General features: G+C 42.4%; 2 protein-coding genes across 2 annotated transcripts in view; one reads left to right on the top strand and one right to left on the bottom strand.

The window, feature by feature from the left end:
- Nucleotides 1-13,963, bottom strand: part of rerg (RAS-like, estrogen-regulated, growth inhibitor) — a 32,458-nt gene extending 18,495 nt beyond the window's left edge. Inside the window, exons 1-2 of the mRNA XM_079184015.1 lie at nt 13,825-13,963; nt 8,047-8,182 (exon numbers count right to left, since the gene is read on the bottom strand). Coding sequence (XP_079040141.1) covers nt 8,047-8,107 — 61 coding nt within the window. The 5' untranslated portion in view covers nt 8,108-8,182; nt 13,825-13,963. The remainder of the gene's footprint in view (nt 1-8,046; nt 8,183-13,824) is intronic.
- Nucleotides 13,964-16,065: 2,102 nt separating this feature from the next.
- LOC306713839 (plexin-C1) lies at nt 16,066-25,919 on the top strand (the record flags this gene model as incomplete). The annotated part of the gene is made up of 16 exons (XM_079183678.1): nt 16,066-17,097; nt 18,439-18,561; nt 19,169-19,303; nt 19,455-19,555; nt 19,634-19,736; nt 19,820-19,985; nt 20,125-20,227; nt 20,506-20,581; nt 20,809-20,847; nt 20,977-21,110; nt 22,032-22,211; nt 23,155-23,263; nt 23,492-23,665; nt 23,734-23,901; nt 24,192-24,291; nt 25,372-25,919. 16 exons carry the CDS (start codon nt 16,066-16,068, stop codon nt 25,440-25,442), a joined length of 2,814 nt encoding a protein of 937 aa, XP_079039804.1. The 3' UTR covers nt 25,443-25,919.
- Nucleotides 25,920-27,452: the final 1,533 nt, after the last annotated feature.

Below are 27,452 nucleotides of genomic sequence, written 5' to 3'. Positions count from 1 at the left end.
TCTGAGAAGCACCGGTGTGCCTTATGCAATGCTGCAACTGTTCAATACACCTCAGCTCGAGCACAACACGACACCGTGAAGTATCAAGTTCCCTTTGAATGACAGTAAAGGTCGGACCAGCTCCGCTTTGGAACAGCTCCATGAGCACACAATGGCAGAGGGACGGAGAGAGAGAGAGAGTCATTCTCCTCGGGGGCCCCGCCGCTCTGTAACAAGGGACACCAGAGAGGCTTTGATTTCACATCTCTGGAGAGGCGAAAGGACGGGAGCTTGCAGTCGCGGGGGTCAGAACGGGAAGGGCGTGCGGGTTCCAACGCCGCGTTCATCCCCCCTTTTTAATTTAGTCCCTGACAATACCACCGCAGCGCTATTCACCGAGAACCATCTGTGAGGCAGATGAGGGCCGAGGTGCTGTGGCAACCACACCTCGGAGAGAGATCTTCACTGTGATTACGCACATGAAGGCGGAGAGCAGCTGAGGGAAAAGTGAGGAGCTTACTTTCACCGTGGAGGCTGTCGGCCCACGTTTTTATAGCTCTTTATACAACGACCTTATTCACACTGCAGCGGCAGAAATACACGATAGTTTGAAAGAAAACTTTCACATCATCGCTGTAGACATCTAATCAATCGCGTTACTTGTTTCAGATACTGGCTTAGAAAATAACACTTTTCTTCATTTATTTTATTCTATTGTCCATTTGCCGCCTTTTTTTATTTCAAGGACAGTCTGGACTGATCCTGGTTTTGTTTGCTGTCACGTGGACAGAGACTGGGAGTCTATGTAGGCTGTGATATGAATGAATAAATGAATGAATGCAGAGTAAAGCTTTATGTTCCAGTTTGGAGATGATTAACAGGAAAGCAGAAAGTTACATAACTGATCTGAAGAGGAGAAAAAAGGGTTTGAGGTGGGCGGGACAAGTGGCTCTGAATATTAAACATTAACCTGAACCTTGGCTGATAACACGCCTTCAGAACTTATAAAAAAAAGCTTAATGGATCCATTGTGAAATTTTAAAAGCGCTGCTAATCTCCAGACAGTTAGGCTGTTAAAAGCAAGGAGGGAAATAACCAGCGATGACTCACGCACCGGACCAAGGACAGCGGCGGGGTGAACGGACAATATCTCGGAGGCGTGCACTGAAAATAATTTATAACAGAAGAAATAGACCCAACCAATCAAGAAGCCCACCTTCCTGTGACAGCCATTTCCCTTTATGGCTCCGCTGCGGCTGTGCTTGAGTTCAGGGACGTCTGATTAATCCGCTAATATTTGACTAGAGGCACAGAACATTGGCGCGCGTTTTTAACTACTGTTGTTGTAATGAGCGATTAATAATAATGCTACTACTGTTACTTTCATTGTTTGTAATGACAAACGTCGCCAACGCCAAAAAATGCAATTTCTACCTGCTATCTGTCTCTACAAAACAAAGATCCTGGAAAGTTCTGAGTTCATTCAGAGGCTGTCAGTTGCTAGCAAGCTTATAGCTAACTGTTGGTACATAGCTAAATGCTAATGTCAGCATGCAAACATGCTAACATGTTGATTAATCGGTGTAGGCATAGACAAGCATTTGCTTCTTCCCACTCAATTTAGGACATGAAATGTTCATTTATGTCGCTTGAAAGTCTGTATATGTTCACCGTTATGCTGTAGACTGACTGCCTCAGGGTGGAGAGTAGAGATGGAAGCTAAGCTAACTCAGCTAGGACTAAAGGCTACTTCACTACCCGGCCTACTCCTGGATGTCTGATGTCAGATTCCAGGAAAATAAGATGGATGAAATAAGACTTACGGCCAACCCAGCAACAGGAGGACGGTGACTGTTGTGACCAATGGGCTCCGACTGCATTTCGTTGTTGCATAATGACAATAAGTGATCCTTGAATCCTTATTTTTATGTATTTAAAAATGATCAGGGGATCTCAAATATCATCAGGATCATTGGGATTCATTCTCTGGGGATCGTAGATATCTGTAAGGAATTTAATCGTAATCCATCCAAATGTATTTTTTTAAACCATGAATAACGCCCGACCAAGGTAAAAAGCTATTTCATTCTCACTTTGCTTCGATTTCTTTTTAAGCAGTTCCTGTGAGCAGAAAACCGTGTTTGCATAGAAACCAATTTTTCTTTGAGCAAATACAGAAGCAATTTGGCTTCGTTGGCCTAATTAATTTCCCATTTAGACAGGTGTTTGTTCATAAAGCTGCAGCTTTACCTTGCCTGGCTCAGCTGCGTGGGTAAATAGGCGACAGTTACCGGACGTGAACTTCACATTTGGAGTGCTTATTTTCAAGGCTAAAGGAACCTTTTATCATTCAGGTGAGCGCGTTGCTGTAAGAAAGTACAGAGTGAGGTGATGCAGCTGATCATTTGATACATTTTCTGTTATAGATTATCCATCAGTTTAATCATCTATTTGTCTCCATTGGTGCACCTTGCTAATGTTGATTTATAGCAACAGGCTTGATGCTACTGTTATCATTTTAATATACACTTAATTAGGAAAATCAAAGCGTCAATGCCTCTCTTTCCTACACTGGTGAGGCACTGGTCCCCTGTCATGCCAGAAGAGTCACAGCTGTTTAAATGTAAAACAGAGAGTCACATATTTTAATAGAATTCAATTAAAACCGTATCATCAACTTTTGTTTTGGCCACTTGGGGGCAATCGAAAAATCTGTAAAGATAACATTTCATCCCGTTAAAAAATGTATATGACCAATGCGTTAACAAAGTTATTTATAGACCTAGCAAACACGGAGGAACTCTAGTATTCATGTGGAGTTGAGAGCTGAATGTAAGTCCAATATTCCCTCTCTTTTAACTCTGGTTTTCTTCTCCACCATCGCTTGAAGATAATATCTGGCTCAATGCTCCAGCGCGGCCATTGGCTGGTTGCTAACTGTGAATGTCTGCTGTTTGGTGCTGGCGATGTTTATCGGAGCTTTTCCACTGAACACAGTTGCCTGCTGCTGAGGCGGGATATTAAAGTTGTTGACTGTTAAACTAAAACAACCAAAAGACGATAAAACGCTTTGTAGAGTTATGGGTAACCACAGAGTGGAATTCTTTGTGGGTTCGTCCCTACGAGCGACTCCTTTCACATCACAGTCCATTGTTAATACCGCCTTATTAATTTGTGAAGCTTTTGTTATTCCTTAAATCACAAAAACGCTGTTAATCGTAGTTTAGCATTTTTTTGCAGGGAAAGAATAAGTGTTAAAGAAAAAAAGCACTAAAAGCACAATTTCTTTCAGACAAATCAAAAGCCATCCAAGGCTGAAGGAAACCCACTGGTGCCTGACGTTGACGTCCATGACATTTTCTTTCTCTGTGCCAATTTTCTGTATTACAGGCAGCTTAGATAAAACTCTGTGAACTCTTGAATGAAGAATTAATAACTTGGTACTTCTATGTCTCGCTTCAGTGGTTCCTGTCTTTCCTAATCTCAAAGAATGTCTTTTCCATCCTTAAAATACTCTACTAAAGCAGTTTTCTGTCCTTGTGTGTCGCAAAGATTGCACACATCCACAGCGACAGGAAATAGCCCTGAAACTACTTCCTTTTACACTGCAGCCACATAATTCATCCTGTTCAATATCACAATCTAGTGTTGGTCGTTTACATGGTTCTACTGTTGCTATGGCCTACTAGACTTCAGAAAGATGCCTTGACCTCCGTGTCTGAAGTCCACACAAACTGAACAAATAAGCACAATTACAAAGAACAACGCATGAGTGAAGTCGACCAAAGTCTTATGTAACGCACTCCTAATCGGTACATGAAAGTAACTTAAAAGTCACTCACAGTTGCTCTTAAAAAGACACTTGTGAACCTTTTTTTCGGCTCTCTTATCTAAAAAAGAGTCAAATCTACCTCTGGCGCGCTGATTAGAGCACTTATGCATGCGATGAGTCACCGCTTTCGGCGGCTCACCGGGTCCGACGCGCAGAATGTAATCACCGGGAGTCAAACAGCCGGCCAGCTTCACAGCGGGGTGGGCTGTCAGCTGTCAAAGGACCGAGATGTGCAGTGTCTGTCCCCGAACCTCTGCATCCTGGTAATTGCCCGGCGGTGTGCAGAGCGAGGCGCTACGCACAGAGAGCCCTGATGGATGTTATTTGATTACTTTCCAGGACTTTCATATCCTCCATCAGGCATCGCAGGCAGTTGATTTTGGACGCAGCATGATCCATGCAATGGTGATTTGAGTGTAAAAGATTGGCTGGGCCCTATTTCAGCAGGGGGCCTATTTCAAAGTCGTTAACATGAGCCCACAATGTAATATTGTCAAAACCGTTTAGAGACCTGCTGTTATCTTGTACGATGGCTCCTTCATTGACTGAATCGCATTAACATGAATTAGACTTCCAAATACAATTATATAGAATGTCAAATATTAAAACAAGGGAAATAATCAGCATGACTTGGTCCCCATCCGTGGAATGTCAATCCCTCCTGAGATTAAAAACATGTATAAATAAAGCATTTACAAGAAAACTCAACCTCATTGGTATGTTACCTCACACATCGTAGGCTCCTTCATATTAATGATAATAATAATAAATGTCTTTGCCTTCCGACAGACGGTCCCCTTCTGTTTTTTTCCACTATCAGCTGACACAGTGTGTTTGACAAGTGATCAATAATCGTCACCATCCTAGACGTTGACTAAACTGTAGAACGCACATGGCTTTTTAGATTTTTTTTAACATGACTTCTCAATCCAGCACAGTAGCTGTCAGTCCGTCCGGGCGTTTGTTTGTTTCTGTGGCGTTGCCCTCTGAATGACTGTTATCATGCTGCAGACTCGTACATTAGGCTGATTCATGGTCCCGTCTTGGCGTTGAAGGTGGTAAGCTGTAGTATTTCTGAGGCGGACACATGTTGGCCCGCTCCATTGTTATTGCTCTGCTTCCTGGCCGTCAGACAGGCTGAGGGGAGGAGGCGGAATGTTTGGGGAGCGACGAGACAAGTTGTTTTACGAGCCGGCGCTCTGCACCCCATAAAGTTAATTTCCCGAAAGAACATCCAAACATCTCTATATGCCAATGTGTGTGTGTGCCAACAATAAAAAGCCTGGTTCTCTTCATATCATTTGTGAAACGCCAGGTAGTGACTATCATTTTCTGCAAGTTTTTATTGGTAATTATTATATGATTGCAAATATTTCATGAGGAAGGCAAAGCATTCACCATTTTTGTTAGACCTCAAGAATACGTACGATGTGTTTCAGTGAGTTTTGGTCGTTGTTTTAAAAACACAACTGTGTTTGTTCACGGTTCAGTTGCAGACACTGAGCAACGTTAGCATTCAGTAGGAGTTGTGTCTCCGTCCAATAGCCACTCTCCTTTTAGCTCCGTTTTGGTCTGCACCAACTCCTCAGGGAAATGTCTTCGCTCTTTAGCTGCTAAATGCTCCACTGTGTTCACCGGCTAGTCGCTAATGTTGTCTTAACTGCTGCTATGGGCCGTAAAACAAAGAGCTAGAAGAAGCTAAAACACTATTGAGTCTGGATCGCTGCAGTAAAGTACCTACTCGTGAGTCATTTGCTGCTATGGTTTCCTCTTAAATGCGTCAATAACAAGAGTAAAATATAAGTATTACAGATATAGTCATTGGAGTGTTTACTTCTCCAAACCTTGCTAGTGACCATTTTAATTACTGGGATGAACTCACTGTCTGTGTGTTTATAGCAGGGATCAAGTTGGAGGTACAGTAATTGGACAAATTAATCTGATTTCCTAACCCCAGTTTCCCTCCGCTGAGTCAATAAACCAAAAGGCTGCAGAGTGCCAGAACAACCGACTTGAGGTAATACGCTCTGCTCTTTATTGGGGCTGGATGGCTCTGCAGGAGTTCGGGTCAGACCATCACTGAAGGGCCCAGCCAACTCCCAACGACGCCAAGGCCCCCGTTACGGACGCATTCTTTCCACCCAGCAGGGGAGCAAACAGCTCCTGGATGTGATTGATCACCACGAAAGCACAAATACGCTGACGTCCAAATAAAGTAAGAAACAACAGCGTCGCACGCACTGCTGTCCAAAGTCACGATGGAAGCACTGTTGGATGAACATGATATTTTTACTCAAGCATAGTGTAAAATGCTCTGTTACAAGTAGAAGCCCTGCATTCCAAATGTTAAGTGAAAGTACAAAAGTTTTGGCATGAAATATACTAGAAGTAAAAGTATACTCATTATGCAGAATGGCCCATTGCTGTAGTCCATTATGTGTGATGGAGGTCGATGTGATCTATAGGACGATAAAACAACATGGAGCGGTGCGGTATAGAGGCCAATGTTGATCCGTCTGTTATACTTCATGTGAAGTAGTGCTAACTAGCTACTGTTAGCATGCTAACACATGAGCTAAGATGGTGAACATGGAAGACGTAACTGCTAACATCTGTTAGCATTAGCATTGTGAGCATGTTGATTCTTTGTTTTGATTGTTTCGTCTTTAAAATGTGACGGAGAATAGTAATCAAGTTTCCTGAGATGCCGTCAGGTTGTTTGTTTTGTCCAACCGGTGGTCCAGAACCTATTGCATTTCCATAACACTCGAGAGGCTGGATGCAGAATTCATTTTGTTTGATTGACTTTTTTCTGTGTGGCTAACTGAACTAGTCCTCTCAGCCCATTCTAGCTCTATTCGATCAAAAGCACGTTGCTTATTACAGTAGCGCCTCCTACACGTGGAGGTCAGAGTTCAGAGAGAGAGCTCACTCCAACACACCACAAGGTTCAAAACAAAAACATTTTTATATTGTGCATGAAGTGGGGCCCGATGTTTGCCCGTTAATGGGAAGGCTGATCCATTAGCACCCGTGGGCTTCCATTATAGAGCTATGTTTAGTTGAGGGCCGTTCATTGTTGAAGACATCACCGGAGCTACATGTGGCGTCAGATGTGACAACGCTGACTGAATCCTGCTGTGTTTTTTTTTTCGTATCAAAAAGAGCACGGGCTCGACTGAAAAGGATCAGAGCTGCATGAATCAACCATTCACGTGAAAAGCGAGTTGGTATTGTATTTTTTTGGTGAACATGTGCTGCACTGCGGTGCTATCTTTTTAAAGAGAATGAGCTGTGACATACAAGCCTGAACAATAACCTCTTCAACCATTTCTAGTATTGTAAGTGAAGAACACGAGGTGAGCAGCCGCAGAGCAGGAAGTCACCGAAAGAAACGGAAGAAATGGCAGCTGTGGTGAAAGATCGGGGCAGGTGACAGCTGATCAAGAGGAATGACGGGCTTCATTAAGTGAGGGGGAGACGGTCGGGACCAGCGGTGCGCTTTTTTTTAGTTCAAGGAGCTTTAATGTCTCAATTTCAGACGCCGTCAGCCTCACTGCCGTGTTTTACAGCCACACTCCTCTCAGCTGACGGTTATGAGCTCTGCAGTCGTTATGCTTTGCAGTACAGTACTGGAGTTGACCTCCTCAGGCATGTGGATGGCCTCCTCCGACAGGGAGATCTCGAGGCATGTTTTCCAACAGCTGATTGCTTCGCCGAAGCGATCCGTCTTGATTTGCAGCGGGGCATGAAACATATGGTCCGTGTTATCGCGTTAGCTACCGGAGGAAACATACATGGGCGCCAGCTGAGGCCGAGGTAACGCAGCTTACAGAGGAACGCCGAAGCGGAATAATGGCTCGACGGACTAATCTGTGGGCGGGAGGGTGTATTTCAACCAGACCGCAAACAACCTCCTCCAGAAACGCTGACTACGCAAACAAAAGCACGAGGCGAACTTGTGGCGAGTATAAAAATACCGACAGGATGTTGGAGGGAAAACATTAGACAGCAGAGGTCATGCTGAGACGCACAGTGGCAACATACATGAGGCCGATAGGGGTTAAAACACACCATGAAGCCTGCAGATACCCAACCGTTTAAGGAAATAGTTTCACTTTAAAGCCTTAAAGGTTTACAGTCAAAAACAACTGTACTGTAGTCTTTAGAGACTTTTGAAAGAACCTGTGAATGAGGACCAACACAGACTTTGAACACTTTATCGAGCAGTTTACCTGACTTGCCCACCCCCGCTCTGCCGAACACGGCCAGCTTCACCTCTGGGCTTTTGGCCATGGCGGCAGCTGCGGCCAGCGAAGATCAGCGAACCAATCGGTGAGCTCCGAGGTCAGCCAGCCATCCTCGCAGCGTCTGAGGAAACATGTCGGACAAGTTTAGACGTCACAATGCATTTTGTTTTGTTTTGATGCTTAGGCACAGTGCAACGCTAACTTGATTTTTCTGGCATTCGATTGTTTTATGCTCTATTTTCCTTTCTGCCAGTATTCCTATTTTTAGCTCCCACCACCATTCATGTGAGTCATACAGTGATTTCTCAGTGTTCTCCAGCTGGAGGACTTCCATTAGCAGAAGCGTCACGCTATGAATGAAAGCCCGTAGTTACCTTTTATGTCAGACAAATTAGTTTTATCCAAATATGGATTGCAGGAAACGCAATTGTGGCCTTGAATGTGTAGAACTCAAAAGTACGCTTCCAAGAGAAAATGATTCTCTTATTTATGCTACCTTATTATACTATGATAATCACAAAAGAATATTCTTACTAATGTCTTCATATTGAATTCAGCCCTTAAGTAACACGACTTTTAGTATGTTTGTTACCTTTTTCTGTTTATATTTATGTGACCTAAGTGGTTCATAAAGTCATGTTTGGGAATTTTTACAGAGAGAGAGAGAATAACAGGCAGAAAAACAAAATCCAGACATTTCCCTCTTGGGTGTGTCGTAAAGAGACGGCGGTGTCGGCATGTGTTGGGGAGGCATTGACCTATCTGTGATTTTTCATGCAGGTGTGTGAGAGATGTGACAGGAAGATAGAGCGCAGAATATCGCACGCTCGGCGCTGAAGTTGTTCCAAAGAGAAACAGAACTGCAGCCCGTTAAAACAACCGGGCGCAGGTCTGTTTAGTGAGAAAACATCCCGCTGTGAAGTTATCTCAGCAGGTAATTCATTCTAAACCTCTGCCTCAAACACTCTTGTTTTTCTTCTGACGGCTCGTCCCAACGTTTAACCCAAAACATGCCGACAACAACGAGGATCTTTATTGAAATCTACAGCTGTAAATGACTCCAGAGGAATGCCGCTGGTTTAAGAATGGTGCACGTCCAATCAGTAGAGATAATACAACAGCAGACACACACCAGGCTGAGGCTTGTGTTTGTTTTGAATGTATTCAGTGGTGGCAGCAGCAGCCCTCATAGGGAGGTGTGTTTGTGAAGTGGAGGGTGATGGATTTGAACCGCTGCAGAGGAAAACCTCCTCAGGAGCTGTGCTGTGCTGCCGTCTCACAACAGAAACTCCAGACTAGAACACCGCAGTACGTCTGTCGACCTGACCCGTAATGCAGCCGGAGCGCAGTGAATGCAGAGAGTTGTGTGTGGTTAACCCCCCCACCCCCTCCGTGAGTTTGTCACTGTTTCAGTCCATCAGTTGGCATGTTATGGTCTCCACTGTCACTTAAATCTTCACCGGCACTGAGCAGCTGCCAGAATCTGCATTCATCTTAATGTGAGATCAGTGCTGCTCTGTCTCACATTTAGCACTTAAGGCATCAAAGAGGAGGAGAACAGACCGGTGTAATGATTTAAAAAGTGATGTAGTCCTCTGAGTTGAGGAGAAGTCTTTGTGGATAAAATGAAGGTGAACGCTGTTTACCTGACGTTCAGCCGACATGTTTTCATGCTTAAGTGTTTTGGCATGATGCAGATTCTTTCTGCCAGAAAGTTCACAATCCAGGTTTCTGTTGGCCCCAACATGTCTCTTCATTCATCCGTTTAATGTTTGTTTTATTCATAACATAACACATATCGACGCCTTTCTGTTTCTCTTGTCAAACATGGCAAAAGGAAAATCAAATATAATAAAGGAACACGCAACAATATCTGACAATCCAAAGCTAACAGCGACTCCAAAATTGTTAATTGTATTGAGTTACAAAAGGTATCAAATCGCTCAACATGTGATCACAGTTGACAGAAAGCTGGCTTGCTTTAGAGAGCCGATACATCTCCAGGCTGAAGTGTCGGCCGTGTTTGAGAAATGATCATCAGTGGCCGTCATGAAAAGAAATCTCCTCACTCATCCGTGTTCCGTCTCTGTTGACTGAAACGAGATACAGCGAGAAAAAGTGAAAACAGACGTTGAGCGCACCGTGCCCGATTAAAAAATAAGCTGGAAAATGTGTTTGTGCGCGCGTCAGTGCCAGAGACATGTTAGCCAGCTTCTACACTGTTATGAAGCAAACTTCCAGCACTTTGCTGCAGCACGCACTCCAGAGTTTAAGCTAACCTTTTTCCCCTTTTTATACCAACACACACATGCCCATATATGGTGTGGCTGTGTGCCGCTTGGTGTGGCTCAAGTGGAGGTCGCTCATCCATCATTTGTGTGTCTCTCAGCGGGGGCCCTCGTGGCAGCCGTCAGCGTCTTTAAATATTATTATTTTTCATCAGGATTAATGTGGACTCCACCATTCAGCCCACCAGTCAAAACAGTGCGTTATACCGTAGGGATGTTGTAATGGTAAGAACGGTGACAACAGGAACATTTTGTTCTGTCTAGCTTTTTGAGCATTTTTTTGGGGGATCGTGATCCAGTCTTTTCCACCTTCGGCGAATACTCAAGTGTAGTCAGTGTAGGTCTCGACTAACGCTGTCAAATAAGAAAAAACATCTGACAAAGTGATTCAACAAGCCATTCAGACCACGGCCTCACCTTCCTATGCAGGCTCAGTAGAATAATACCGCCCACGGCGCGAGAACTACCTTTGCAAAGGTGCAGCATGTTTTTACCGTAAGCCAATCGGAGCAGGCGTGGCTTTTCTTAGGAGAAGGGGCTTAAAGAGACGGGCGCTAGTAGCAATGTTCTAGTAGAAATTCAAAATGCAAGGATGAGCCTGAAAATGAGCTTGAAGTTGATTTAAGTTCTCCAGGACTACCTTGGTTATTGCCGACAAGGGGTTAAGAGCAACAGTGAAGCTACAGTCTGCAGCCGGTTAGCTTAGCTTAGCATAAAGACTGAAAGCAGTTAGCTCGGCTCTGTCCACAGGTAACAAAATGTTCCCACCAGCACCTCTAAAGCTCAATAATCAACACGTTGTATCTCATTGTGAAGTGTATGTGCATCTTGCCAAGAAATAGTCCCGCACGTAACAACCATGTTGTTTTTACACCTTGTTTTTTTGTCCGGGTTAAACAAACGAGATAAAACGTGTTGGTAAGCCGATTTCATTATCATCGTACGGAGCCAGGCTAGCTGCTTCTCTTTGTTTCCAGTCTTTATGCTAAGCTAAGATAACCGGCTGCTGGTTGTTGCTTCATATTTAGCACACGGACATGAGTCGTTTCTGCTCATCTAACACTCGGCGTGTTTCCCCCAAATGTTGAACATTCCTTAATAAAAGAAGAAGAAGAAGAATGCTCCAGCTGAGTACTGGTCCAAAACATGTTTCTGTTGGTTCCTGAAAAGCACGCTATCGGTACAACAGAAAGATGCGCTCTAAAGGAGACAAAGAACAAGGGCGGAGGGAACGTCTTCAGCCATTGTTTGTAATACGTTGTGTAGAATGTCAACGGCAAATCAACAGAATATAGTAACCCGTACACACCGCTTCTATGGCTCTTTACTATAGCAACATACCTCTTACACGTATTACTGTGAGAGCGCACACACACACACACACACACGCACCACTGCAGTATTCCCCTCTCCCACGGAGCAGCAGGGAAACACCAGCGAGAGAGAGGAGGAAGAGACACACACACACACACACACACACACACACAGCAGTGTCTCCCCACCGACACGGTCATTCTTCTTCACATTTTGCCATTTATGGCGTCCGCCCACTCCACCCACCATCCTCTCTCTCTCTCCTGCACACACACACACACACACACCTCAGTTGTCTCTCTGTGTCCATTGAAATGAGTCAGACTATTGCAAAAAAAAGTATTAATTTGAAATGGTCTACAAAACACCTACACATATCGTCACAATGACGCACTCAAAACAAATAACTACAGACAAACTTATATAGACTCCAGGGCAAAAGTAAGTTACACTGTTGCAGTGCAAACTGTGCTTATTATCTTTCTGCATGACTACAGTACAGATTTGTTTCCATTAGGTTGAGCCACTCTAATTTCTAATTTCTGTTGTCTGTTACTGTTGAAATACAACCTGATGCCTCCTGTATAGTATGTTTGTTTGTTTACCCCTGGACCTCTGCTCCACAGGGACCCCATCCAAACTGTCAAACTGGACACGAGTATATTTCGTACTCCACTGAGTGCCCAGCTGGGGCTTTGTGTCATTTTTACCCTGAGAAATGAATCTGGGTGGTGGTGCCGCTGCGGTTCAGGGAGATTACAGGCCAGTCTGAGCTCCAGACCATGGGAGGAGGCCTGCTGCACCGCGAGCTATAGAAAGCCTGCAAACCACAGGCCTGTCATCTGAGTGTCCTACTCACTGCCTGTTTTCATCCAGAGGGGACCGGCCTCAGTCAGAGCGCCCTCATCCTGATCCACTTTGGACCGGTTTGAGCAAACCTTTTTCATCGCAAGCGCTCCTGCCTGAGAAGATTTAGTCTTTCTCTGCTGTCGGAGGGGAAAACAACTTTCTACAAGTCATCCGCAGTTTGAAGAAGTATTCCAGTCCTTTACTTAAGTAGCTGTAGAAAAACCACAATGTAGAATATACTTTGGTGCAAGTTAAAGTCTAATTCACAGTTTTACTTTAGTTTAATAACAGAAGTATTTGTAACAAAGTGTAGTTTAAGGCGCCCGGTGGAGTTGATAAAATGACGTGTACATTCACTCAAAGTGGGGACGTTCTCATAAAAACATCGCTCCATAGCGCTACTACTACTCAAAACTTTAAAGAGTACCTTTTTCAAGTTTTAAAAGCCACATTATAAGCCTATTTATAAGCCCACTTATGTGTTAACAGCATCATGTTTTTTTTAAAGATGATTTTATATTTTCCACGTAAAATCTTGATTTTTAAAGTAACTTAGTGGAGTTCAAGTAGCCGAAGAAGGAAAGTACAAGTACCTCAGGATTGCACATACTTTAGTAAATGTACTTGGTTTCATTCCTACACTGAGTCATTAACATTTCATTGGGACCAAGATGCACTTCATCTTCCTGTGTGCGTGTCAGCTGAGTCGCTGCAACTTGTTGCTTCAGAAGACGATGGAGTGCCTTCGTTCCCTCCATCGTCACTTTAGCTGGCACCCCCACACACAACCTCCTCCAGGACCCCTGGGAGTCCCCAGCACCCCGGTTTGGCAAGCAACCCGTGTGGGATGTGTCGACTGACCCTTAATCCCATTGAGATGCGGGCTATTATGCAACACTCAAGAGCTGCTCGTGAATGCCAATTACATCCTCGAAACTCAATAAGGGAAGGTGGAGGGAGACAAAACTGCACATTCATGGAGATTGAACTCGAGGTGCACTTTGACTGTATCACAGAACACTGAATTTGTTCACTTTCACCAGCCCAAGTGACTGACTGACAAGATGTGTCCAACTTTTAAGATGTTACAGTTCATCTTAGAAATAAAAAACAAAGGAAACTGTTGATTGTAACATTTTTAAATATCCAGAAAAATGTTTATTTAAAGTCACATGAATACTAAAACATGTCCGCCAGTCAGATATAGAACTATCATTTTATGCCATGAGAGAAACGGTGCGTATGACCTTCCTCAAAGGTCTGTGTCCAGAGGGGACGCACCTCACATGAAAACCCCGTCAGAGAGACTCACCAGCGGCCGCTGAATGCAGAAGAATCTCCCGGGGATGAAACGCTGATGAGAAGGAGAGAAATGCCCCCAAAAAAGTTGCCAGGTACGCTGATTTAAAAAAATGATGCGTCTGACGCAGATGCGGACGCAGCTGGATGGAAGGAGGTGGATATCAACAGCTGGATGGACGGACGCCGTGCGGACAGACCGAGCAGCTGCTCTGACTGGGATGAATGAATCCCTCACACGGAGGATCAGCGGAGATATACGGAGCGGAGCTGCTGGAGTTCCCGACGCTCTGCTGCCTCTGACCGGACTGCTGCCTGCATGCCGCCGCATCTACACACCGAGGGGTGGCAGCGCCCTCTGGTGGCAGCAAGCGATAGCGCAAACTCCCGCCTTCTAAAGAGCAAATCCACCCATTTAAACATCTCGTTGTAGTTAATTGTTATAATGTAAGGTCTCTTTCTTTAGACGAAAATGCCACATCACCATTTGTTTCAGTGAAGGTAAAAACGTTGATGTTTCATGAAATAGTTTTTATTGGGCATAGACATGTATTCAAATGTGAAGCTCTATAAAGCTGAAATGGAATGTGACTACTTGTGCTTCCACTTCATCACAACAGTGAATTGGTAATTAGGTCAACTATCTTGTGAACTAATCAGATCTTTATGCTCTTATACATGTGATTTAAAGTTTGGCTTTGTCCGCATCTTTCCAGTGCAACCTGTGCACTTTTTCAGTTGATAACTGAACTTAATTACGAGATAACAATCCCTCACTTCACTTGACCCTATATATTGAAACGTACAATTAAAAGCTATTAAAGTGATGGTGATTGAATGCCCTTAAGATTCATTGGTTAGGAGGCAGAAGATGGTTGAGTACAGACCTGTTTTAGGAGGACTTTATAATATATTGGTCGTGAAGCATTAAGCATGATTCAGCTCACCAGGCGCAGCTGCTGCGACACCAACACATCTGCCAGTGGTTTTGCTCGCAAACACTCGTCGTTGTGGCACTCAATTGCGCTCGTTACATAATTTAGTTTCCTCATCGTAATGTCTGAGACACCAACGCGTGACATTTAAGATGAGTGGAAGTTGATAGGAAGTTGACTTCTGCAGAAGTCTCTGCGGTGAACTGCGCCCTCTAGTGGGTTTAACAAAGACTGCAGGGAGGCTTTCCTTCCTTCTGGACTGGTCACGCTGGTAATGGTCTCTACAACTCTGACAATTCACTTCAAACGTTTTACTTTACTGCAAAATTCCCTCATCTTGGTTTGTCCGCGAGTGCACTCACATTCCCTCTGCATATTCAATCTCGCGGTAAATTAGACAAACCATAGAATTCCGCGAGTCGCATGCGCGTCTCAGTAGAGGCGCGGTGCGCTTTTACGCGCGACTCCAGTGACACAGTGGAGGAGAGAGAGCCGTGAAGACCGTCAGCGTGGGCGTGTACTGCTGCCAGAAGATGATCTTTTACCTAAAAGCTTCACTTAAAAGAATAATATTAATCATATTTAGTTCTGTGTGTTTGGTTTTCTTTAATTTAACAACGGTTTTAGCACACAAAGAAAAACAAGAATACGGACAACAGATCGTGTGTGTTTGACAGAGTTGAGCAAAGGCATTGAATTAATATGCAGCCAGAACTCGATAGAAAACAAAACTGTTACACTGATTTAATGCAGCTTCATCTAAATCCCCGCCATATTTAAAATATGTAACTATTCCTCAGTCTAAGTTAACCCTGTGTATACAGTAAACAGTGAAATAAAGACTTCGTCACGTGACCCGGTCAGGAAATGCCGATAGGTCAAAAGAATATCTAGACATCACTATGACAAATACATTCTCATTTACTTATGTGTTTACAATGAAAAGCGAATACATAAAACCCATACACCTACACAAAAATATAATGTTAAGGTTTATTTGAGAAAAAAATTATATAGACAAATCTATTGCTGGTGAAGATATTTGATTAGGTCACATCTGTCTGACATTGTCAATGTAGTAAAACTACATGATCTCAGAAAATATAGTGTCATATCTATTTGCATTGACTTGTTGAGTCAGTGACATTCAACAACTAGAAGAACTCAGATGAGCGTAAAACAGTAAAGTCGCACAAATTATTATTGTGTGTTAGTTTTCGGTTTTGCTGGACGCGCGCGCTCCCTCCCACTTTCAGCACTTCTCTTCTCAGCAGGGCCACGCGCGACTCCAGTGACACTGTGGAGGAGAGCAGAGTGCCATGAACACCGTCAGCGTGAAGATGCTGCTGCTGCTGCCCGGTCTGTTGTTCATTCTCTGGGGAGAACCGGCCCGGTGCCTGGAGGAGAACGGAGGCTTCACTTTTGATGGAGACATCCGCCACTTCGCCGTAGCCGCCAACACGGTTTACGTCGCTACGGAGGAGAGGCTGTACCAGCTGAGCCACGACCTGACTCTGGTCCAGAGTCTGAGTCAGAGAGGGATCTTCACGGGGAGCGATCTGACCAACGAGGCGCACTTTTCCAGGGTTGCCGAGACGGACGAGCCTAACGCAACTTTCGGCGTCAACCTATTGTTGCCGTTTGTTGAGAATGACACGCTGATCAGCTGCGGCGTGATCAAGTGCGGCTACTGCGAAGTGCTGGACCTGAAGAACATTTCTAATGTGCTGTACAGGGAGCACATCCTGGTGGGATCCCCGTGGACAAGCAGCGCGTCCGTCGGCTTCCTGGTGGATGTGGAGGAGAAAAGTACCGAGACCTACATTCTGTCTGCCAATCAGCAATATGAGCCCCCAAAGAGCAGCTGCTCCGTGGTACCAGAAGCAGTGAACCTTCATAATACGAAACACCATCAGATAGGATCTATATTTGCTTCGGTTGGCGCCCATTCTACCACTTCAATCAAACGATGCCATCTCAGTGCTGAGTTTGTGGATGGATTTCAGATCAATTCAATCATTTATCTTTTCTCCAACCTGCCCTTAAGTAACGAGAACAACAAAGTCCGTCTCATTTGGCTCGAGGGTAAAACAAACAAAATGAAGACTCTCGAGTCTCTGCGGGGCGCGACCCTTCGTGTCTCTGGTGGTGATGGGGGTGAAGGCAGCAAGCTCCTCGCCTCCGCGCTGATCCCGGGCGGGCCGCCGGTGCTGTGGAGCGGCGTGTTCAGTGTGGACGGAGGACAAACCAACACCGAGCTGGTACTGTTTGACATCAGTCCGGATCTCAGCGGAGACCTCGATGCAGATCCAGACTTCCGCACTGTGTGCCCTCTTAAAACAGCACTGACGGTGGGTGGTTTTATTATAGATAAACGTTTTGTAGTGATCGGTGTTGTTTCCATTAAAGTTACAAAACTAGAATCACGGGCTCATTGTACGCACTGACAAAGTCTTCCACTCTACGTGAAAACCAATGTCCATATGGGTAACGATCATAAAGACATTATATGCTGCTACTACTAATACTAATGTGTTTATTTCATATTATAAGCACAATTTACAAAGTGCTTTAAGAGTGAAATGAATGAGCAGCGTCCTAAGAAGCTAGAAAAATAATGCAAGGAAACTTATTTTGAAATAAAGAATTTGAGACTTAATGACCTTACTAACTCACATGATTGAAGCTTTTCACCATAGATGTTTCCATGTAAATTAACACAGAAATACGGTTTGAGTTATTTCAAAGTGCAAGCTTGTCTGCTGGTGTAAGCATATTTGAGGAGGGAACTATAGCTTTTGCTCACTGAATTGTCTTATTAAACAAGAACAACTGTAATCCAAAGGTGAGAAGTTGGTTTATGAGGCTCTTATGGAGTTGATTGCTATAAAGATGGTGACAAAATAATGAAAATGTCACTGAACACTCGCATATCACCCACATGGATATTCATTCCAGAGCAGACGAGGTGAACGAGGTGTAGGCTAAGTACAGCATAGCTCACTGAATCCAGGGAGGGTTTCATGCTAATGCGTATGCCAGAGCTTTCCTGTTGCGGCTCAAACAAAAAATTTGAATGAACATGATTTACTGTCAGTCACAATCACTTGATGACCCAGCAATGCACTTGGTTGAGTTTTGAGTCGTCGTCAGCTATTTCAACTTCCCTCAACACTACTTCAGGAATCTATAAATACCTGTTGGATCCTAATCTGATCATCAGTGTGATCTTTTGTTTCTCAGCCACTGTTTGACATCAGTCCGGATCTCAGCGGAGACCCCGATGCAGATCCAGACTTCCGCACTGTGTGCCCTCTTAAAACAGCACTGACGGTGGGTCCTGATCTTTGTCCTGAAGTACAATTTGAGATACTTAATTACAGTATGATTCTTTACAAAATTGAGTTCTCTGAAAGCTTATTTGATGAAGCAAAGTATCGTTGGCTTTATCTCTAACATAAGTGAGAGGTCAATTTATTTGTGGGTTGAATAGTTTTGATCGTTTTTTACTTGTTGTAGCAGGAGAGAGCTGCACAATCAGTCCGTCTCTTCATTTACTTCATCTTTGAGCAGTGATGTTTGAATATGTTGAGCACTCAAAGCCGGTTTCCAACCTGAAAGTTCTTCACATCACAAATCCATAAATACTGTTTTAATCTAAAATTGATAATGAATGTGTGTTTGTTTCTCAGCCAAAGACTCTGAGGCCGAAGGCCGTGCTCCTCAGGCAGAAGTACATGACCTCTGTCCTGGCAGTGAGACAGAAGGCCTGGGTGGTGTTCTTCATCGGGACAGGAGATGGACAGCTCATTAAGGTGTGTTTAACAAGTTGAGTGATTTGCATTCTATTCATTATTGGAAGAAAAAAAAGGTCATAAGAGATTATACTCTTCAATAGCTCAACAGCCTCTTGGAGTCACCATCCATCGCTCTTCCTTCCATCACTTAGATAACATCATAGAAATGCTGCAGAGCCTCTTTCAACACAAAGATAATAATATATATATATATATATATATATATATGTTATATATTTCAAAAGTGTTTGTATGATCTCTAAAAGTTATCTTTTTTTTTATGTCTTGATACTCAAAAGATGATATATGTTTCACTTTAACGCTCGTTGTGGTAGTGGGTTACCAAGAAAAGCCGCGCTATCTCTATATCAGACTTTAGAGGAAACAGCAATGTTTCCTGTAAACATTCTATTTGTAGAAGGTGTTGCGACGCAAATGTTCGCGGTTATTCTCAAAAGCAGCATCATGTTCTCAAAGGCAGAAATGATTTAAATGGTGGAAACGTCAAATCACTTTTTACAGCTTGATTGCATTGGCTGGTATTGTCAGTTCAGCTTTAAACACAAACACCTAAACACAAAACACAGCTCAGTGAAGCTAAACAAAGCTACGTTCTTGTTGTCAGCTCGCTGTGGACAAGAACTACCACCCCACCTGTCCCAGGGTGCTCTACAGGGCCAACGACGACCGCCAAGTGTTTCCCAAAATGCTTCTGGATCAAGTGGATCATAAACATGTGTACATGCCATTACAGAACCAGGTAGGTGCATTGCACATGCATCATGTGTAGGGCTGTGGTGAACACTGAGAGATTATGAATACTTAAAAATGTCCTGATGTTTTCATTACCACAATGTGATATGTGCGTACGCTGTGTTTCAAAGTGTTGCTGTGTTGGTGCTTTGTTCTAGATGAAGCGCGTACCCGTGTCTGATTGCAGCACATACACAAACGTGCAGGACTGTTGGTCTGCACAGGATCCATACTGCGTCTGGTGCGGCTCTAAAGAAAGGTCGGGGAAACATCATCTGCAGTTGACACCTTTTAAATGACCATAAACTCGGTTAAAACATTTAGTTTCTCTTCCTAGTTGCACATTTGAAGATGACTGCCAAGATTCAGACTGGATATCCATTCCTGATGATTTTCAACCGAAAATGGTTTCCTACAGAGTAAAGGACGGCTCTGGACAGGTACAGATCACATGCAAGCTTTGAGCTGTACTCATGACTGTCACATGTTTCTCCTTTAAACACTCTTATCCTCCTTTTCTCAGATCACACTAAACATCCAGACACACCTCACTGTGGGCCAGGAGGCTCGGTCTAACTTCGCCTGTCAATTCTCCACGAGTTCCAGTGAGCTTTGTAGCACTAAAAGCCCTCCTCCACAGTTCCCACAATGCACCTGCATCCTTTCAAATAATACACTTCCTGCTGAAGGTCAGTGAGTAATGGATATAATATCAATCCAGTGAATTAAATACCTGATGATCAATGACTTTCACACTGTCACAAGAGTCTTTGTCCTGAATATTATGAGCAAGACTCTGACATTCACTCTACTATTGTCACCTAACAGGCCTGCCTGTCACAGTTAAGTTTAGACTTGGGATGACACAGTTGAGGGAAGAACTGAAGCTGTTCAACTGCTCTGAGATCAGTGGACCACCAACTTCTGTCCTGTAAGTACATAGTCAGTCAGATGCATCACTGATAAAATGATCAGGTCTCAGTGCTAGAAAAGCGTCTTTTCACAACTGTCCAAACTCTGCAAGGCAAAAGCATGAGAATGAAAATGCAGAAAAAGACATCGTACTGCTTAGCCTCATACTTTAAATATGTCTGGCAGTGGTCATCTTTTATCATCAGGAAACATGATGCAGGATTACTATCATGTGGTCTTTGTCATTATGATTCAAGTTTTATCAACAACAGGTGATAACATTTGTTTTCTCTTCAGGTGTCGGTGGTGTATTGAGGCTGGATGTGGCTGGAGCAGAAGCGGCTGTTCCTGGTCAGATGGAGGAGTGAAGGATGTAATTATGCATGTTTGAGCCGTTTGTAAGATTGAAGACTGTGACTGTATATCATTATATTTATTACTAGTTAAGAAGAATTATTTTAACTCTTTAAAAACCTATTTAAGAAGAATGTTAACTTCATGTTGGCTACATTTAGCAAATACCAGATATGTTAACAGGAAGTTAGTTGAGTACCTTTACTGTGAACCTGCTTCATCTCTTCCCCTCACTTCCTCCTGCAGGAAGTTTGCCAATTGATGGAGTCAGGGATGAACTTTTTTGTAAGTCTGAACCTCAATTCTCACACATTCTTCCTCTGATGCTCACCTCATTCACATTCAGTGGAGGTTCAAACATCAGTACAGGGTGAAATGCATTAAAACAGATTATTTTGTGTGTTTTACTGTCAGAAACCGGAGATCTTCTCCATCACTCCCAGCGTCGTGTCTTTCTACGGCAGAAACCACGCAGTGTTGTCGGGTTCCAACCTCAGTGACGTGACCAGAGTGAGGATCCAGGCCGACCTGGTCTGTACTGCACACGAGTGAGTCAGTTTATAAGTAGATAAAATCACACTTACACTAGAAATTACAATTTAAAGATAGCAGTTATTACCTCACAGGTAAATTCCACCCATTTGCCAAGTTGACGGTTAATTCAATACTTATTGGTGACTGTCTAATCAATACTATATGTGCACCGCTCTTTCCTAAAGTCTAACTGGACTTTCTCATGTATACTATGGCTCTGCTCCACAGACACAGTCAAGGAGATTTAGTTTGAGGTTTTTAAGTACTTCTACTTTGATGAGGGATTCCAAATCCCTCATCAATTCAGGTTACCGGAGAAGATCTCCCTAAAACTGACGAGTTCACATATTTGGGCAGCACTGTCAGACACGATGGGGGCACAGATAAAGACATCAAGAATCGTCTTAATAAGGCAAGGAACGCTTTCAAAGTACTAAATAACATATGGTCACAGCAGTACACCATCAAGATCAAACCTAAATTGTATCAGCTGTGTTTTATCCACCCTATTGTACGGTTCTGAATGCTGGAGAATGACACAAGAAGACCTCAACAGACTATCAACCTTCCACACCAAGAGTTTAAGATGAATACTGCACATTTTCTTCTTGTCTTTCAGACAATGTACATTGCATATGCAGATTTTCAGATGATGCTCTTTTTAGTTATACACATATATAACAAGGAAAACACAGAAAAAAACAAAACAGAAACCACAAAGAAAACAAAGAAAACCGTAACTAGGGAGTGATCTATTAATGTTACAGTGGCATTTCCCTTTTTAAGTATAAACTTGTGGTCGTCAGCGCTGTTGCTCAGATATTTTAGAATCCGAGCATCAACTTGAAACTAAAGCTGACTGTGCTTCTGCTGAATATGGTTAATATGTTGTCAACGTGTTGATCTCAGTGAGGCTAACTGGTTTCCTCTCTCAGGTCTCCTGTATGGAACCACACTGGTGTGACACTAACGTTCCACATTCCCAGCACCAATACTAAAGGCACGGTCAACGCATGTGTTCTCCTCCCAGACGGTAGTTGCCATGGCAATGCTAAAATCATCTACCAGTCATCCCCGTCCTGCACCGGCATTGCACCAAGGAGCAGCTGGATCAGGTATGACCGGATATGTTGGAATATTTATACAGCCAACACAACATGAACTCTTAAAGCTTTTCTGTGGATGTGTAAATATCCACATATATATATATATATATATATATATAAATACACACACAATATGTTTAACATGTTTATCGTGGTTACTTCTCTCTTTCTTATCAGGCCACACGGGTTGATAGGAAATGTGGTCTACACCATGGTTATTATAACTAATTTGACGACTTCATTTTATACTTTGGCAATTACAAATGCTCTAGATCAGGGGTCTTCAACGTTTTTCAGGCCAAGGACCCCAAACTGATAGAGAGATGGAGCAGGGACCCCCGACTATATATATTGTATAAAATTGTGTCTTATATTAAACTGGGCCTAGTGCCATGTATAAACATACCTCTTTATTGTGCATTCTATACTGAGTTATTCCAATAATACACAGGTTCATATATTCATATTTTTATTTTAAACATGTGCGAGGTACAGTGAGTAGTGTGGGCGTGCCACTGCCATTTATAAACATACTTTGTCAACTGATACCAATATCAATATTCTCTGTAAATTGCATGATAATCATGCATACAAGCTACGCCACTTCCCGAAAGCAACGTCTTTCACCATTCCACCTCTTCCCCTTTTTTTAGTTGCAGCAGCTAAAAGTGTCACTTCTGTCTTTTTACCCGGTTGAGAGATATAAGAGATGTAAACGTATGTTCTCATACGTAGGTAACCCTGATATAACAGTGGTAGCCACACACGTCTTTTTACCATCATTTCAGGCCATCGTGGTAAGAAAACACCTTCTCTGGTTTAGAGCGCTGCAGAAATGAGAAAACGAATGACTTGGCATTGGCCTGTCAACTATTATTGACAAAGATACATCATCCCTGGAGCACAATCGAACGTCGTCCTCTCTGATTGGCTGCTGCTCTGTTTCTGATAGTGGGAAGAGGAAGATCAAACTCACGGGATCCCACCTGGACTTTGTGGAAGGGGTCATGCACAACCACGCCCTGCAGGAGGTCAGACCTCCCCAAAACAGAAGCCATCAGGTAGCCCAATTATAGTGTGTTAGACGTCATTTTACATTATCGCATGTAACCTTTTGCATTATGTCATGTGTGTTATGCTGCAGCATGTCATGTCACATCAACCATTATCACATTGTTTCATTGTATTATGCTGTTTAATTGTCATGTCACATTACTTCTCTCACCATGTCATGATATGCCATAAACAGATTGTTATGTTATACTCTGTGTTCTTTTTATTCTCTGCAGAATCTCACCTATGACACACCTGCAGCTGACAAAAAGGTTTCGAGCAGCACTTTGTTTCTGAAAGTAGCGAATGAAACCTTGGCCTGCTCCATAACGATAAACTACTATCCAGACCCCGAGTTCACTAGCTTCACATCCACAAGGGCGGTGGACGGTGTCCGCATCATCTTACAGGTAATGCATACCTTTAACACACATGCACAAATGGATACATACAAGTTCAAAATTGTTTGTTATTTCAGAAAAAGGCAGACAAACTGGAGATGACCCCAGCAGAGGTGTCAGTGTGGGGTGTTGAGGGAGGAAACCAATACCCCTGTGTCATGAAAGCCAAAGAAACCAGAGATGAGACGGAGCTTTTCATCTGTGAGATTCTAAGGACACCCAACGCTGAATTTCAGCACTTAAAAGTAATTTTTTTCATTCAGACTGCACCAATTCCAACAGTACTTTTCAGAAATACAACCTAAACTTTGTTGTGATTGTAGACAGGACATTGGTGGGTCATAGCTCCAGATTACAGTATATGACAGCAAGATCCTCAGAAGTATATTAGTTTTCATGCAATGGCTTTCAAATTCTGATCTTTACTTGAAAGTACTAATCATACACAAAGTAAATACATTTTTGACTCGCTTCTCTGGTCAGACGTCCCACTTTAAAATTCCTATTTAACAGCGGTGCCGTTATTGTTTTCCAGGTAACGTACGGTGACCAGACGGTAACGCTTGGGCCTCCATCTTTATTACATCAGGTCCTTCTGACACTGCGTATTCTGCTGATACCTTGTATTATTATTGGTAAGTACACTAAGTATGCTTGACTCATAAAGTGATTCATACTGTGATATATATATATATATATATATATATATATATATATATATATATATATATATATATGATGAAGTCTGCGTCTGCGATCAGTTCAATGCCGGCTGTTTATGTTTTACCTTTAGATTCTATATACTCTGACACACATACATTTAGGTAGCTGGAGTGCCAACCAACCAACAAACACATCAGAAAACATGTGATTCAACAAGCCATTCAGATTTGGCTCCCATTCCCGTGTCACATGCAAACTCATTAGAGTATAATAACCACAGATAAAGTCCTGCACACTAATTCATCTTGTTAGAAGATGAGAAAAACATAAAATCGTGTCTTTTTTGATTGACATCACTTCACACCTGAATGAACTGAATTTAAAGCTGCAGGACAAATCAGTGAAATAGATTTTTCTAAAATGAATTACTTTATTTACTTTCTGGCAGTTATTCTTTAATCTAGCCCTCATTTTACTTGAAATGTGAAGAACATTTATTTATGTATTTCTATGTATCATTTATAATCCATCCAGTTAAATTTGAAAACTGAGAATAATAATTGTTCATTGATTCTTTATTTGATTTGACAGTTGTTTACTACACAGACGTTGTTTCTACTAAGCTTCTTGAAATATATATATACATATATATATATATATATATATAGCACTAAATAGTGCAAGTTAGATATTATAGTAATGTTCCGAACCTTTGCATGAGGAGATTTTCTCAATCTGGACCTTTAGGTAATTGAATTGAATACCTCTGGCCTATAGGGGCTGAGGCAGACAGTCAGCCGACAAGGGTTGGAAGAACAATAGTAGACCTGCAACAGGATATAGATTGACAAACAGAGAAAAATTGACAAAATGTTGATTATCAATTCAAAATATCCTCTATTGGCAGCTTCAACCTGAAATCCCAAAAGGCGTTAGTCTTAAAAAGCTTTTAGACATAAGACCCTTTTCTCTTTCCGTTGTGATTTTATGGATGAAATGCTATTTGTCTGTGTGTGTGGTTCATATCAGTAAGTTACCTGTTTGTCTTTCAGCGTTCGTGATTATCTGGCGATGGCAAAAGAGGCTCACACAAAGCAAGCTCACTCAGATGAACACGCTCTGATCATTACGTCAAACCTGGTGAACTTGCAACTCCATCATCAAGATGGACATCTCATGTCAATTTTGTATTCCTCCTTGATAGACATTTTCTCCATGATTAACATGGGTGGGTTACTGGACTAAAGTTCACTCTGGGTCATATGAATTGAATCTTAACCATACACTGAATGAGAGAGGGCTTCCTGCAGTCTTTAATATTGGGCTTTAACAGCGTCTCGCAACCACTTTTAATATTGTTTAACTTCAAGTTTTAATGGAGACCATTTGAAGAATTCAAACGTGTCCTGGAATAGAAACCAAGGTTCAGAGACTTGTGACTTGTGTGATTAAAATTAATTTTGTGTAATACAGATTGGGGAAATTGCAATCAAATAATCCTTTTTTTATATGTTCATCCATTTTAGTTATTGTTAATTGCTCCTGTGTGTTTGGTCTTTGTTTTCTTTTACCTTAAAGCTTCTCTTAAAAAGAAATGTTAATCCTATTTAGTTCTGTTTTTCTTTTTCTTTAATTTAACATCTTTACTTCTGAGTTCGGACACGGTTTTATCACACAAAGAAAAACATGAATATGGACAACAGATCTTTGATGTGTGATTGACACATTAGTTGAATTGAAGAGTTGAGAAAGAGCTTTGACTTTTTCACCATGAAATGTTACAGAACTCACTCCAAGAGAAGAATAAATAATATGAATATGCAGCCAGAACTCGATAGAAAACAAACTGGGCTGTTACACCGAGCTTCATCTAAATCGCCGCCATGTTTATTATGTTGAGCTATTCCTCTGAGTTAACCCTCTCTGTACAGTAAACGGTGAAATAAAAACTGCGTCACGTGACCCGGTCAGAGGGTGCCGATAGGTCGGCGCGAGACAGCTTTTGCCTCCAAGTATCTAAATTAATTAGCTTAAACATTAAAGGAAAACGGAATAAAAATCTGCAAAAGAAAATATCTAGACACAACTACATGACAACAAGTATATTCTCATTTACTTGTACATACTTTAACCGCAGGAAGTCACAAACTGGACTAAGTAGCTGAAAACAGGAACCAGTTCAACCACAAGAGGGCAGCCTACAGCGGGCTTTCTGTAATTATGTAAATAAAGAAATATATTTTCTACATCATTTTACTTATTTTAGGTTATTTAGTTAGTTACAAAAAGTATCCTTTTATATTTTAGCATCAGTGTTAATGAGCTAGTAGAGTAACATTGAAGTGCTGGAAGCAGCTTACATGTCTAGTCTATATTGTGATTATAAAGCTATATTATGTGTTTACAATGAAAGGCAAATACATAGAGTCCATACACCTACACAAAAATACAATAATGATAAGGTTTATTTGAGGAAAAAAATAAAATGCACATAAATCTATTGCTGGTGAAGATATTTGATTAGGTCACATCTGTCTGGCATTGTCAATGTAGTAAAACTCTGATCTCAGAAAATAGTGTCATATCTATTTGCATTGACTTGTTGAGTCAGTGACATTCAACAACTAAGAACAACCTTCCCAAAGCTGACACTAGATGTCATATTAGCTGTACTGATGTTTGAACATGTTTTGAAATGCGGGTTATCTGACCCGTAATCACAATGCAGCCTGTTGTGACTCTTTGCTAAACTTGTAGAGGATCGAGGAGCATCAAAGACGCAATGTAAATGAATCACATGATCTTTAATGGACTTATTTTAGGGCCTACATTCATATGAAGATTGATTATCGAGCGGGCCAATCAGAACTCTCTGCTGCCTTATTCAGAATGTGTTTATCATGTGAAGCGTTTTCACCAGCGGCGTTCTCAGCTGGAGGCTATCGCCGTCTGATCAGACTAACAAAACATACACTTTGTTTTAAAAAAACAAAATGGGACAAACTCAGATGCGCGTAAAAAAAACCGTAAAGTCGCACAAATTATTATTGTGTGTTAGTTTTCGGCTTTGCTGGACGCGCGCGCTCCCTCCCACTTTCAACACTTCTCTTCTCAGCAGGGCCACGCGCGACTC

The sequence above is a fragment of the Pholis gunnellus genome (genome assembly GCF_910591455.1).
Source record: "Pholis gunnellus genome assembly, chromosome: 22".
NCBI lineage: Eukaryota > Metazoa > Chordata > Actinopteri > Perciformes > Pholidae > Pholis > Pholis gunnellus.
This window is presented reverse-complemented; position numbering and strand designations above follow the sequence as displayed.